This window comes from Leopardus geoffroyi, chromosome E1 (assembly GCF_018350155.1).
Source record: "Leopardus geoffroyi isolate Oge1 chromosome E1, O.geoffroyi_Oge1_pat1.0, whole genome shotgun sequence".
Classification (NCBI taxonomy): domain Eukaryota; kingdom Metazoa; phylum Chordata; class Mammalia; order Carnivora; family Felidae; genus Leopardus; species Leopardus geoffroyi.
This window is the reverse complement of record NC_059330.1, coordinates 334,522-349,152: the sequence shown is the minus strand read 5'-3', so window position 1 is coordinate 349,152 and position 14,631 is coordinate 334,522. Positions and strand designations below refer to the sequence as shown.

Below are 14,631 nucleotides of genomic sequence, written 5' to 3'. Positions count from 1 at the left end.
CCCTCCTGCCCTCTCCCTCACCCACCCCTGCTCATCCCCTCCTCCCTCATCCTGCAAGATAACACAGCCAAAACCCAACGACAAAAGCTTCTCCTTTGGCCCAGACTTCTCGTCACCGCCAGCCATCTTTCACCTCCTCGATGGTCGTATTTCTCAAGAAGGTCACCTGTGGTCAGTCACCCCCTGCAGCTCTGTTATCGGCACGCCTCCTGGGACAACAACACCTTCCCTGTTGCTAAGGCTGGTGAACACCTGAGACAGGTGAGGAGGGTCAGGCTTTCGGGAAGCCAGGTCTGGGACTCAGGTTCACGTTTCCGGCCACCGTGTGCTTTGTGAGGACAGCAGCAAACCTAAGCTGAGCCTGAGTTCCTTGTCTGGGCTTCTCTCTGCCCCCCTGGGAGCTCGAGGGGCCCCTTCCCCTCTCTGATGGGACCGGCAAGGTTACGGTGAGGATCCCAGCAAACCCAGAGGGTGGGTGGGTTGCTCTGCAGCCCGCAGAAAGCTTGGGGTCCCAGCAAATGTCTTCTTTGAGGGGCCCGAAGGCCCTACGCTCAGCACCTTCTGAAGGCGCACGGGTTCATCCCATTTTACAGATGGGAGAACTAAGGCACCAAGGGATACGTACGTTAATTAGCACTTCGGGGGACTGGGAGTGTACAGGTGTTTGTATTGTTACTTAACCATGACCGCAAACAAACAGAAACGTGTGAGCAGCTGGGAGGGTGGGGCCTAAGGTGGGCACGGACACAGGTAACTTAAGACACGGTCCCTGCCAAGCCGCTGTCCTACCTCTTTTCTCTGTTGTAGTCAAAGAGGAGAGCCTCTTCTAAACCCCCAGTGCCTTCCTGCTGCAAACAGAACACAGCCCACTGCTCACCTTGTCCCCCGCTCCGCCTGTGCCCCCGCCCCAAACCTTCTGCGTGACCTCGTGCCAGCCTCCTTGGAACCTCTCGCGGCTGCCTGCTCTTCAGTCTCAGCTCAAATGTCACCGCCTCAGAGAAGCCCTCCGGGACTGCCTTAGCTGGGGTAATCTCTCCAGTCAGCCTTTCCTGACACCCCATCTTATTTCGCTCGCAGCACTTCCCAGTGTCTGCGATGATCTTTTTGTTGACTGAGCTACTGACTGTCGGTCGGTCCCCGCCAGAACGTGAACTCCTTGCAGATTCTATCTTGCCTTTTCTTGTTTACCACCGACTCAGCAGTGCCTGAACCAGTACTGGCACATAGTAGGGCTTCGTAAATATGTGCTGACTCCGTTCGTCCACCACCGTGGCCCATTTGTCCTCGGCCTGTGCACCCCTCGCCTGGGCCCGCACCGTCCCCGGACCCCGCTCTCACCAGGGGCCCCGATAGCGCTGTCACCAAGGGACAACCCATTTTTTTAACCTCTGCCCTTAACCCTCACCGCTGTCTGTTGTGGTTTTCATCCTCTTGAGTTTCTCCCGGGGCTTCCCGCGCTTCCTGCCCACCTCCCCGAGGTCAGTCTTCCCGAGCGGCTCTGTGCCCTCCCTGAAGTCTGGCTTTCTCCTCTGCTCCAACCGTTTAAATGCCACCCAAGTTTCCTCCATCTGGAACGTGGGCTTTCTTCTGGCCTCCCTGAGCTGGCCAGTATCTCCAGTACAGCTGAGGGCTGTGGGCAGAGCCGTCCCGTTCCCGCTCTCGCTCTCATGTGAGGGTGTTTTGTAGTGGCCATTTAACAGGTTAGGGAAGCTCCTACCCATTCCTCATTTATTCAGGCTTTTTATAAGAAAAGGACGTCGAATTCCATCCAGTGTTTGTTCTGTGCCAAGACGCCTCTCCCCGCCCTGCCCTTAATCTGTTAATGTGGCAAATTATACTGATTTCCTAACAGAAACCGAACCATACGCCCTGGACATATCCATCTCAGATGTGATGTACCAGTTTTTACGGGTCGCCGGATTCAATTTGCTAATTTCTTCTTTAAGGTTTTGCATCCATGTTCATGGTTTACACTGATCTGCAATTGTCCTTTTTCATACTGAGCTTATCAGGTCTCAATATTAAGATTATACTAGTTTTAGGGGCGCCTTGGTGGCTCAGTCGGTTAAGCGGCCGACTTCGGCTCAGGTCATGATCTCGCGGTCCACGAGTTCGAGCCCCGCGTCGGGTTCTGTGCTGACAGCTCAGAGCCTGGAGCCTGTTTCGGATTCTGTGTCTCCCTCTCTCTCTGACCCTCCCCTGTTCATGCTCTGTCTCTCTCTGTCTCAAAAATAAATAAATGTTGAAAAAAAAAAAGATTATACTAGTTTTATAACACGTGCCCTCTGTCCCTACTCTAGTTTGTGTGAGATTAGTATCAGTTGATCTTTGAAATTTGGTAAAACATCTCAATAAAACCATCTGGGCCTATAGTTTTTCTTGTAAGAAGATATTCAACTACAAATTCCATTTGTTTAAAATAGGAATGGGATTTTTTTAATTTTTTAATGTTACTTTTTTTTTTTTTTTTTTTACTTTTTAATGTGTATTTATTTTTGAGGGCTCATGTGAGTAGGGGAGGGGCAGAGAGAGAGGGGGAGAGAGAATCCCAAGCAGACTCCGTGCCCAGCACAGAGTCTGATGTGGGGCTTGAGCTCACCAACCGGTGAGATCGTGACCTGAGTCAAAACCAAGAGCTGACAGTTAACTGACTGAGCCACCCAGGCACCCCGACTTTTTTCCACTTTTTCACTATTATGAGTAATGATGCTGTGAACATTCCTGTATGAGTGTTTTTGTGTGCACAAGTGTTTTCAGTTCTGTTGGGCATATACCTAGGAGTGGAATTGCTGAGTCATATGGAGATTCTATGTTTAACTTTCCGAGAAACTGCCAGCCTGTTTTCCACAGTGGCTGCACTATTTCACACGTAATGCCCACCACGTGGGAGGGTTCCAGTCCCCCATGTCTGTGACACTTGTTAGCATCTGTCTTCTTTATTCTCTCTGTCCTGGTGGACGTGAGGTGGTATCTCATTGTGGTTTTGATTTGCATTTCCCTGAGGTTAATGATGTTGAGCCTCTTTTCATGGGCTCACTGGCCATTTGTATGTCTCCTTTGGTGAAATGTCTATTCAGACCTTTTGCTCATTTTAAAATTGGGTTATTTGTCTTTTTACTGACTTGTGGGGGTTCTTTGCATAGTCTAGATATGAGTCCTTTATCAGACACACGATACGTAAAAATTTTCTCCCATGTTTAGTTTTCTTCTTACTTTCTTGTTGGTGTCCTGTGAAGCACAAAGTTTTTAATTTGGATGAGGTCTGATTTATCTACTTCTTTGGTTGCTTGTGCTTGTGGTATCTTGTCTAGGGAACCGCCTGCCTAAAAAGATCACAAAGATTTACTTTCATGTTTTCTTTCAAGCATTTTATAGTTTCAGCCCTTATCTTTAGGTACCTGATCCATTTTCAGTTAATTTTCATCTATGGTGTGAGGTAGGGGGTCCACCTTCATTTATTATGACTTTTTTTTTTTTTTGGTATGTGGCTATTCAGCTGTCTCGTCCCATTCTTTGCGCTTAGTTTGCTAGTCTGTTTCTAACGTTTTACAATAAATGCTTAGCTCATTCAATTTTCAGTCTTTCTTCTTTTCTTCTTCTTCTTCTTCTTTAATATTTTATTTTTCTACACCCAACATGGGGCTCGAACTCATAACCCTGAGATCAAGTGTCCCGTGCTCTACCAACCGAGCCAGTCAGGCGCCCCCTTTCTTCTTTTCTAATATAAGCATTTAAAGTTATAGATTTACCTTTAAATACTTTTTACTTTTTAATCTAGAAAAAAATGAGCAAAATTAAGAATGCAGGAGAGGCTTATTCTGTAGTTTGAAGAACACATTGGCACCCCCCTGTCTGTACCACCCTCTGCCAGGTATACAAACCCACACTGAATAAGCATAGGCCTATAGTAATCTTGAAAGACTATCCAGCTATGGATTTAACAGAGTCGATGTATCCACCTGACAGATATGTATTGAGTGTTTATTGTGCAGCATCAGTATATCAAGTTCCGAGAACAGAGGAGGAAAGTCCTGCCATTCCAAATCTTACAGACAACTGAGAAGGAAAAAAAAAAAAAAGCAATACTGTACGATGGATGCTGGGATAGGAGATGTAAAACAGGCTGGAGCTGGGAAACAGAAGTAAGATTAGTTTTTTTTTTTTTTTTTTCAACGTTTATTTATTTTTGGGACAGAGAGAGACAGAGCATGAACAGGGGAGGGGCAGAGAGAGAGGGAGACACAGAATCGGAAACAGGCTCCAGGCTCTGAGCCATCAGCCCAGAGCCTGATGCGGGGCTCGAACTCACGTACTGCGAGATCGTGACCTGGCTGAAGTCGGACGCTTAACCGACTGTGCCACCCAGGCGCCCCAATAAGATTAGTTTTGAGATTGAGAAAAGTTTTCTGGAGGAGACTGCTTCCTCCAAGGACCGGCAAGATGAACGAGTAGGAGTTCTCCGTGTGGACAGGAGCAGAGAGTGTTAGGAAGAGGCCTGGGGTGGGAGATTCAGGATAAAGCTGGAGCCTGGGCGAGTCCCTGAAACTACGCAGTGAAAGGCAGACCATAACGGGGAGCTTAGATTTCGTCCTCAAATAGGTGGGGGGGCCGCTGTGTGTTTTAAGTAGGAGTGAGACAATAGCAGGTTCGCCTTTTGAATGTTTCACTGTGGCTGCAGAGAATAGACGAGGGGAGAGAGAGTCAAGATCGGTGGCGGTGAGACCCTCATGGAGGTTTTGGCATTTGCCCAGGCTTGGGTCAGGGAGTGTCCATGTTCGGAATGGAAAGGAGCAAACATTTAGGCCTCGGTGACAAATCAGACGTAGGCTGACCCTCCTGTTTCTGACCCGGGTGAGTGGGCACCATGGCTCATGACAGAGCAGGTCTGGGCAGAAGACACTCAGCTCCAATCGGGGTGGTGGGAGGAGCTTGTGGGCGCCCCTCCCCCTCCTGACCTCATCTGAGGACCCAGGCATCCTCGGCCCCTCAAGGGAAGGCTGTCTTCACTCACCCTCTACGAGTCTCAGTGCTGGCACGCTTCGCATCGTCTATTTCCGTTGCTGCTTTCCAGACTTTTCTCTTTTTCCCCCTAACCCTAGCTCTTTTGAGGTTAATGCCATCTGGCTGTACCACTGAGTACTCCCTTTATCCCTACTGCTGATGGATCCATTCGCCAATGGCTTTGTCTCCTGCTTCCCAGGCTTTCTATCCCGCTCTGGCCCTCGTCCTTGGGGACTTAGTTGCCCATGTGAATGACCTTCCAGTGCTCCTGCCTCACCTCCTTGACTGACTCCCTCCTCCCCAGCAGCCAGCCTCTCCCACATTCACGTCATCAACATATCACAGCCGAATTCTGGATTCCAAGCCACCCACCCTGACCAGCATTTCCTGTCCTTCCAGCTTGCTTGGTTTAGTGCCTGCACCACACGGTTCTTCAACCTCATCAAGATCCTATTATTTGTGTCATTTTTCCACCGTCCATCAGCCCCTTCCAATTCTCACTTCCTTCTCTGCTCGGACAAGAGTCCGCCGCTGCGGTCGCTCTCTTCCCACACCCTCGGCAAACTCGCCCATTTCCATCCCCCTCTGCGCCAACCCACAGGATGCGCCCAGCTGCCAGCCTTCTCCATGTGGGCACCTGAGCAGCGGGGCGTTACCAGAAACACAGTCACTGAGCCGGACCTCGTGGGTCTGCTTTCAGGTCACGCCCACAAAACGCGTGTGGGCCCTGGGTGCCGAGTCCCACGCCAGCCTTTAGCCTGCCGTGCTCCACCAAGGTGAGCAGTGGGTGCCCAGGTTCAAGTTTCAGCCCTCACCTCTCTCTTCTTCTCAGCAGCCTGTGGCCGTGGACCGATCCTTCCTCCCGGAACATGTCCTCCTATCTCCGGTTTTCTCCTTTTTGTCCACCTGTCAGCCTTCACTGCTGGTTTCTCCCCCTCTACCTGGCCTCAGGTGTCTGGGTGCTTCTGGGCTCATTTTTAGGCTTAAGGAAAAAAATCTTGGGGCGCCTGGGTGGCTCAGTTGGTTGAACGTCTGATTCTTGATTCTGGCTCAGGTCATGATCCCAGGGTCGTGGGATTGAGCCCTGAGTCAGGCTCCCTGGGTCAGGGATTGAGCAAGGATCCTGGTTGAGATTCTCTCTCTCTCTCTCTCTCTCTCTCTCTCCCTTGCCCGCTCCCCTGTTCTCTCTCTCTCTCTCTCTGTCTCTCAAATAAATAAAATGAAAAAACAAAGAAAAAATGTATCACACTCTCTCTCTAGGAAGCCTAATGCTGCTGTCTCCAAATCTGTATCTGTAGCTTTGTCCTCTTGTCTGAACCCCAGTCTTAGGTATTAATTTGGCATGTCTGCTGGGAGGTCTAATAAACAGCTGAAACATTTCTGATGCAAATAGATATTCCCCATGCCAACGCCTGTTTTCCAAATCAAGCCAGTCATTCCAGGGTCATAAACCAAGAGCCATGTTCCCCATGAACCCACAGTCAGTCTGTCAGCAAGCCCTCGCTCTCTTACTTTGAGATGTATCTCAGACCCATTCCGTCCCCCTTCCCACACCTGCTTTGGCATCCCTGCACCCACCCTGGTTCAAGCCACCATCATCTCTTGCCTTCTGATTGGTTTTAGACTTCTGATTGGTCTTCCAGAAAACACTTCTCTTTCCCATAGGCACCAAAGGGAACTTCAGACCACGTGGACGAGATTGCACCCCTCCTAAGGCTTCCACTGCAGCAAGGCTAAAACCCAAACTCTCTGCTGTGGTCGACAAGGCCCTTTGCAAGATGGCACCTGCCTGCCTCCATTCTGTCCCCTCTTCACCCACCCATGAGGACCTGTCTAGTCTTGGACAAGCTGTGAGCTCTCACCTACCTCGGGGCCTTAGCAGTAGTGGCTTCCTTGGCCTGGAATGCTCCTCCCCAGGATCTTCAAATGGCATCTCCTGTTTGCAATGCACATCTCAGTTCAAATATCTTCTGTTGAGAGAGGACTTCCCTGACTACCTTATCTAGTATAGACCCTTTTTCTTGAGTTATTGGCTCACCCTATTTATTTCCATCACAACACTTATTATAATCTGATGCTGAATTGTTTAATATTTGTTTACTTTGTTACTGACTGTCCTCTCTTACTGGATATCAGTGCTATGAGAGTAGGGGCTTGATTTGCCTAGACTACTCCTGGACCCCTCGTCTTAAAAACTAACTTTAGCTCATAGTAGGTGTTCAACAAACACTTGTTAAATAAATGAATACAGAGTTAGACAGGTGAAATTGCCAATATAAGCCTCTGGTGGAAAGATCTGTGCTGGAGATAAAGATTCGGGAATTATTATAAAAAATAAATCTTAATAAGCAAGGTATAGGAGAGAACTTCCTTAATCTGTTAAAAAAAAGATCTACAAAAAAAAAAAAATGCAGCATAAGGCTTAAGAGTGAAACACTGAAACAGTCCCTTTAAGAATGAATAAAGACAAGGGTCCCCACCACCACATCTTCTAGAGATCTTCTGGAGACCCTAGGCAGCATGGTTAGGCAACAAGAAGAAACAGTGTTTCAAAAGAAATAGAAATGACAGGGGTGCCTGGGTGGCGCAGTCGGTTAAGTGTCCGACTTCAGCCAGGTCACGATCTCGAGGTCTGTGAGTTCGAGCCCCGCGTCGGGCTCTGGGCTGATGGCTCAGAGCCTGGAGCCTGTTTCCGATTCTGTGTCTCCCTCTCTCTCTGCCCCTCCCCCGTTCATGCTCTGTCTCTCTCTGTCTCAAAAATAAATAAACGTTAAAAAAAAAAAAAAAGAAAAGAAATAGAAATGACATTATTCGGACACATTATCTTTGTAGAAAATCAAAATAATCTATAGATAAGTGATTAGAGTTTAGTGAGGTTTCTGGATTAACATACAAATGTCAGTGGCTTTTTAAAATAATTTTTATAGGGGCACCTGGGTAGCTCAGTCAGTTAAGTGTCTGATTCTTGATTTTGGTTCGGGTCATTATCTCACAGTTCATGAGTTTGAGCCCCGTGTCGGTCTCTGTGCTGACAGTGTGGAGCCTGCTTGGGATTCTCTCTCTCCTTCTCTCTCTCTGCCCCTCCTCTGCTCTCTCTCTCTCTCTCAGTAAATAAATATTAAAACAAAAAAAGAAAGAAAGAAAATAATTTTTTATATATGAGGAAAATGCAGACTATGTCACTATCCTATGTTTACCTCTATATATAAATGAAAATGTCTCATCACAAAACTCACTGTGAGACTGTGAGCACTGAGTTAAAAAAGAGAACACACAATAGACATAGCAAGGCCTGTTATAATACCTTAAAATACCAGATGTGACAAGAAAGTCCTACAAATATCCAAGAAGAAAAAAAAAATAGGTCACCTAAAATGGAACAAGAATCAACAGCATCACTGAATGCTAGAAGACAATGAATCAATACTTTTGTATTTCTGAAGACAAATAATGATTTTAAACATAAAATTCTATACCCAGCTAAGCTGGCATTAAATTATAGATGTTTAAAACTTTGGCATTTTTAGACATATAAGGACTTGGAAATTTTGCCCTATATATATTCCTCAGAATTATCTGAGAATATGCTCCAGCAAAAGAAAGGAGTAAACAAAAAAGAATTACACTTGAGATCCAGGATGAAGTAGATTGAGCCCAGAAGAGTGGTCAAGGAGAATCCTAGAAGACTTCTATATGGCAGGCATCGCTCAATGCAACAAGCCCAGATGAGGGGGGTAATACAGCCTTCCAGAAGGGAGATTTCTTTTTTTTTTTTTTTTTAAATTTTTTTTTCAACATTTATTTATTTTTGGGACAGAGAGAGACAGAGCATGAACGGGGGAGGGGCAGAGAGAGAGGGAGACACAGAATCGGAAACAGGCTCCAGGCTCTGAGCCATCAGCCCAGAGCCCGACGCGGGGCTCGAACTCACGGACCGCGAGATCGTGACCTGGCTGAAGTCGGACGCTTAACTGACTGCGCCACCCAGGCGCCCCAGAAGGGAGATTTCTAAGAAAAAGGGCTTGATAGAATAAAGTAACAAGGGGTGGGGTAGGGAAGGGAAGGATATTGATTATAATTAAGATAGCACAAGAAAAATAAGCATAATTAGAAACCCTAGGCCACAAAAAGTCCATGTAAGGAATAAATGTAATTATAATCCATTATAATCAATATTCATAAACTCACAATAGTGTAAAAACTATTGATTGATATAACAATCATTGATATAAAAACTGCTCATTGATATAAATTTGATGATTTAATGATATTAGGAGAATAAGGGAATGGAAGATAGCATAAGATAATGAAATCCTCATCAGTTACAGCAAGAATAAATATATGAGGTCTAGACTGGGTAAGTCCAGACAAAGCACTAAAGCATATTATTATGATTATCATTAGAGAAAGAGAGAGAGTGGGAAAGAGGGAAACAGAGAGGATCTTAGGGAGGGTCCATGCTCCGCATGGAGTCCGAATTGGGGATCATTCCCTCAACCCTGGGATCATGACCTGAGCTGAAATCAAGAGCTGGCCACTGAACCGACCGAGCCACCCAGGCACCCCTAAAGTATATTGTTTAGAATAAATGGAGGTAACTACCAGAAGAAACTGCTAAGAGTGTTAAAAGGCACGGGGCGCCTGGGTGGCGCAGTCGGTTAAGCGTCCGACTTCAGCCAGGTCACAATCTCGCGGTCCGTGAGTTCGAGCCCCGCGTCGGGCTCTGGGCTGATGGCTCAGAGCCTGGAGCCTGTTTCCGATTCTGTGTCTCCCTCTCTCTCTGCCCCTCCCCCATTCATGCTCTGTCTCTCTCTGTCCCAAAAATAAATAAACGTTGAAAAAAAAAGAAAAAAAAAAAGGCATTGCATGTGGCAAGCAGGATTTAGGAGTGGGTAAGGGGTAGACAGTGTTTTTCAATATAAGCCTTAATACAGTTTGACATGAACTGTGTGCATTTATTACTTTGATAATATTAAACATTTATTTAAAAAGAAAGATTTTTAGGGGTGCCTGGGTGGCTCAGTTGGTGAAGCATCTGACTTGGTTTCTCGGCGCATGGGGCTCTATGCTGACAGCTCAGAGCCTGGAGCCTGCTTTAGATTCTGTGTCTCTCTGTATCTTCCCTGCTCACACTCTCTCTCTGTCTCTGTCTCTCAAAAGTAAATAAACAGAAATTTAAAAAGAAAGATGTTTAGTCCAGAAAGGAGGAGTGTTTTCAGAAACTGATTTTTTTTTTTTTTTTTTTTTTTTTGAGCCCCTCTGAGGACTGGGATTAGTTCTGGCTCAGAGGGGGAGCCATGCTGTAACTCGGTAGCATTTCTGAACCTGTAGAGAAGGACTGATTCTCCCATCCTACAGCTCTTTACGGTTTATTTTCTCATTCTAAATAGTAAATCATCTTCAAGCCTTCCTTTTTATTCTTTTCCTTGGAGGGAGTCCTTCAAATTGAGTAAACTTCAGGACTCACAAAACCTGGGTTAGACGCTTGGGTTTGTTGTCCTGAAGGAGTTAGGATTCACTCTTAACGTTTATTTGGTCCTTTGAATTCTTTTTCCAGGGGGAGGCTGAAGACAGTTTTTTTTTCAGTAGTTTTTACAATCCGGAAAACGGTATTGGAACCTGTTCCTCCTCTGGCTATGACCGGGAACTCAGACTGTAAGCCTTTGGGGGCAGGAAGAGAGCTGGACTTTTGCGTGCCTTCCGCAGTCCAGGTACAAAGTTAGTACAGGTTCAGTACTTACCTGTTCAAAACACAGATGGACTCAAGCGCCATTCGGAGAGTTTGGAGAATTTATGCGCGGAAGAAGGTTGCGGCGAAGAGGCAGGCGAAGCGGGCTGAGCACAGCTGCTTTCCCGAAACCCTAGGGCACCCTTCACTTTTGCTCAGGAGACGCCTTTCTGCACCGCAGTTTGAGTATGTCAGAGTCTGCTAATCTCAGCTGTCCTGACTCATAGATTCCTACTATCTACACTTAGTCGGTTCGTAGTAGGAGATGTGCAACATTTTGTTTCAAGAATCTTTCTGTGCATGCTTTCTGTGGGGGGACTTAACATTTGGTCTGTTTGGGGGGTTTACTTAAAATGGGGCACACCGATAAGTCCGGCCTTGACAATGACTAATTCACACACCACGTGCGGACTGTTAGACCACTGCTGGGTAGTCGCCAACAACCGGCCGTCCACCGTTCCAGGCGACCCCTGCGCTCCCAGACCACCTGCTGCAACCTCGAGGCGCAGCCCGGACACTCCGCGACCTCTCCGACATGGCGCCCGCGGGGCGTCTGCAGGCGGCGGCCCAGGAGCCAGACGCGCCAGACCTTCCCAAGATGGCGGCGACGGCGCGCAGGGGGCGGGGTTCCGCCGCCGGGGGCGGGGCAGGCCAGCCAAGGGGTCGGGCTTGCGGGCGGGCCCCACCGAGGTGGGCAGCCCCAGCGCGCCTGCGCGGAGCGGCCCTGCGCGCAGTGAGGCAGTGGCGGGGGAAGGCACCGGCGGGGCCGACAGGAGGCTTGAAGGAGGGAAGCGGGCGAGCGGAGTCCCAGCGCGCGCCGCGGCCGCCCGGGCGCCCTCCCCTTCCGGGCGTGAGGCGCTGTGTGGAGCCGAGCGGACCCGCCGCCCCAGCCCGGCCCTGCCCCGGCTCCAGCGCTCCCGTCGCGGGGGCCCGCGTTCCTCAGCACACCCGGCTCCAGGCGCCCCCAAGAGCCTGCCCCCGGCCCTCCGAAAGCCCCGGCGCCGGCCCGGGCCCTCGGCGGGAGGATGACGGAGCTGCAGTCGGCGCTGCTACTGCGAAGACAGCTGGCAGGTGAGAGCGGGCTGGCGGCCGTGCGCCGGGCCGGGCCGGGCCCGGGCCGCGGGGAGCCGCCGCCGCCAAGTCCTCCCTCCTCCCGGGCGGGCGGCCGCTGGCGAGCCCAGGGCGCCTGTCCGGCCGGGCCCGGCACTTGGCCGGCGTCGGGAGGGTGCCGGGGGCGGGGACGCGCCCCGCCGCGGGGACCAGGACCGGGCTCGGCGCCCGCCCCCTCCCCCACCGCCCGGTGGGACGTTGCGGGGGAGGGGCTGCGGGTCTCGGGAGGGGCGGGCCCGGGCTCAGGTGCGGCGGGGGCCTCGGGACCCCAGGGCCGGGCGGGGCGTGCGGGCTCGCTGGGGGCCGCGGCTGCGGGTCGGGCGGGGCCCGGGAGGGCGAGGGGAGGCGGCCCCCCGGCCGCGGAGGGGAGGCGCGCAAAACTTCTGGCCGGCCGCGCGGCGCCGCGGAGTTGGGGCGGACAACAAAAGCGCCGGCCTCGGCTGTCGCGCCGCGCGGGTGCCGGAGAGGCCGGCGGGTGCGGGACGCCGCCCGGTTGCCTGCGCCTGGCACGGGCCCCGCCGCCCGCCCGCGGAGGGTGGGAGCGGGCTGGGGAGCCGCTCGCGGCCGGCCCCGGGCTTTGTGCTCCGAGCGCCGCGGCCCCGGCGCCGGCCTGCGGAGCCCCGGGCTGCGGCCCGCGAGCCTGGCCTGGGGCGGCGGCCGGGGCGGCCTCCCCGGAGATGCCTGCGTCCCCCTCCCCCATTGTCCCGGCCTCCGGCCGTTTGAGGCTTCCAGGTTGACTTTTTAGGGGGTTGGCTCCGACTCCGCTAGGACTGGGCGAGCGGGGCATGCGCACTGGAGGCGGACGTGCGCGGAGTGCGCGCGGGGGGGGGGGGGGCGGGCTGGTGGCTTCACAATGCCGCCCCACGTGCTGCCAGATTTAAAGAGAAATGGGCCGGCGGCGAGTCCCGTGGTGCTCCGTCTGCTCCGGCGGGTCCTCTCCGCCCCCCAGGCGGCCCGCAGCGCCCGGCCCGGTGCGCCAGCCAGAGGCGGGCGTGCACGACTCCGGGCTTGACACGGGCTTCCTGGGGGGGGGGGGGGAGTGAGGTGTTGGCTAGATCACCTTTATGGCTTCTTAAGGAAAAGGTTGTCAGGGGCTGTAACAGATTGTATAATTAGGTTTATTATTAGACCATGAGCAAGCAGGTTTGGACAAGTATTAAAGTTCTGGATGCTCAGGAGGAGTGGCGTCAAGTGAATGGAGAGAAGTTCTAGCGACACTTAAGATTCGCCAGGAATAATGTATCGGGAGAGCTATGAAACAGTAACCGTATTGCATCTTGTATTTGCAAACACATCTTAGTGTTTGTGTATTGTTTTTGTTTATTTTGGAAGAAGGAATTAAGATTTTTTTTTTTTTTTTTGGTCTCGCAAAGAATTCCCTGATCAGTGTGTTTCTTACGTGCTGAGCTATTAAGCAGCATTGGAATACGAAGTCAGTATTAAAACAGTACTCAACTCTTACATAATGGGAAAGATAGAGATTTTAGAAGGTGTAAGTTAACGCAGTTACTAAGAAAGTGAAGTATGACTAATAACAGCAGCGTTTCAAAACTATTTTCCTACTCAGCTCTAGATTTTGCTGGCCTCTCGGTTCAGTTTTGCACTTTTTGGCCAGTTTGTTGATAAACTGTTTTCCAAAGCTATTTATTAATGGTTGACTTTTTAAAAGATTTTATTTTTTTTAAAGTTTGTTTATCTTGGGAGAGAGAGCGCGTGTGCTAGTGAGGGAGGTACAGAGAGAGAGAGAGGGAGAGAATCCCAAGCAGGCTCCACACAGTCAGCGAAGAGCCTGATGTGGGGCTCTGAAGTCAGGAAACCGTGAGAACATGGCCTGAGCAGAAACCAAGAGTCAGTTGCTTAACCGACTAAGCCACCCAGGCGTCCCTTAAGGTTTTATTTTTAAGTAATCTCTACACCCATGGTGGGGCTCAAACCCACAACCCTGAGAACAGGAGTCACAAGCTGCACCCACCTAGCCAGCCAGGTGCCCCAGGGGTTGACTTTCCATAAGGCACATCAAAACATGATTTAAGGTTGGAGGAGAGTATGTATGAGTTGGTAATTTTTCAAGGTCAATTATAAAGTTACTTAACTGCTGATTAATTTTTCTTGCCTTCTTGATCAGAAATAATGGACTGTTCTTAATTTCTTAAATATTTGGAGGATTTTAATTAACAAGTGCAAAATATTAGGCCAAGGCAGTGTATTAAGTGAGAGTTTAAATATCCCATTCGTTGGAAAGCCTTGATAACTACTCACTAAAATAAAGGCCCTGTTTGTATGTTAGTAGTACATTGTTTGAGTTTTGTGATTCTTCAGATATCATTTGAAAACAGGAAAGAATGGTAAACTGTAATCTCTTGAAATCATTTAGAGTGAGCTTTGAAAGGCTTAATGATTAAAAATTTTGAAATGTACCAGGGCGCCTTGGTGGCTCAGTTGGTTGAGCGTCCGACTTCAGCTCAGATCATGATCTCACAGCTTGTGGGTTCGAGCCCTGTGTCAGGCTCTGTGCTGACAGCTCAGAGCCTGGAGCCTGCTTCAGATTTTGTGTCTCCCTCTCTCTCTGCCCCTGCCCCCCCCCACCCCCACTCACATTCTGTCTGTCTCTCTCAAAAATAAATAAACATTGAAAAAATTAAAATTTTTTGAAATGTATTGAATTGAGTAGACGCAACCTGTAAGCCATTCTGGCTGCTAGAATTTCAGACACTTAATAACAGTAGTCAACAATGGTTACGCGTATTGAGGTCAGCCCTTATAAGGGTTTTACTTCATTACTTGAGGGGAGA

At 49.8% G+C, this 14,631-nt stretch overlaps 1 protein-coding gene across 3 annotated transcripts in view; it reads left to right on the top strand.

Moving 5' to 3' along the window:
- Positions 1-11,392: 11,392 nt before the first annotated feature.
- The window catches only part of UBE2G1 (ubiquitin conjugating enzyme E2 G1), a 107,310-nt gene continuing 104,071 nt past the window's right edge, over positions 11,393-14,631 (top strand). For 2 of the 3 annotated variants that reach the window (XM_045487263.1, XM_045487265.1), the window contains exon 1: positions 11,412-11,800. In XM_045487263.1, coding sequence (XP_045343219.1) covers positions 11,755-11,800 — 46 coding nt within the window. In that variant the 5' untranslated portion in view covers positions 11,412-11,754. Of the gene's footprint in view, positions 11,801-14,631 lie in introns of all 3 variants that reach the window. The other variant, XM_045487264.1, reaches the window with a different exon arrangement.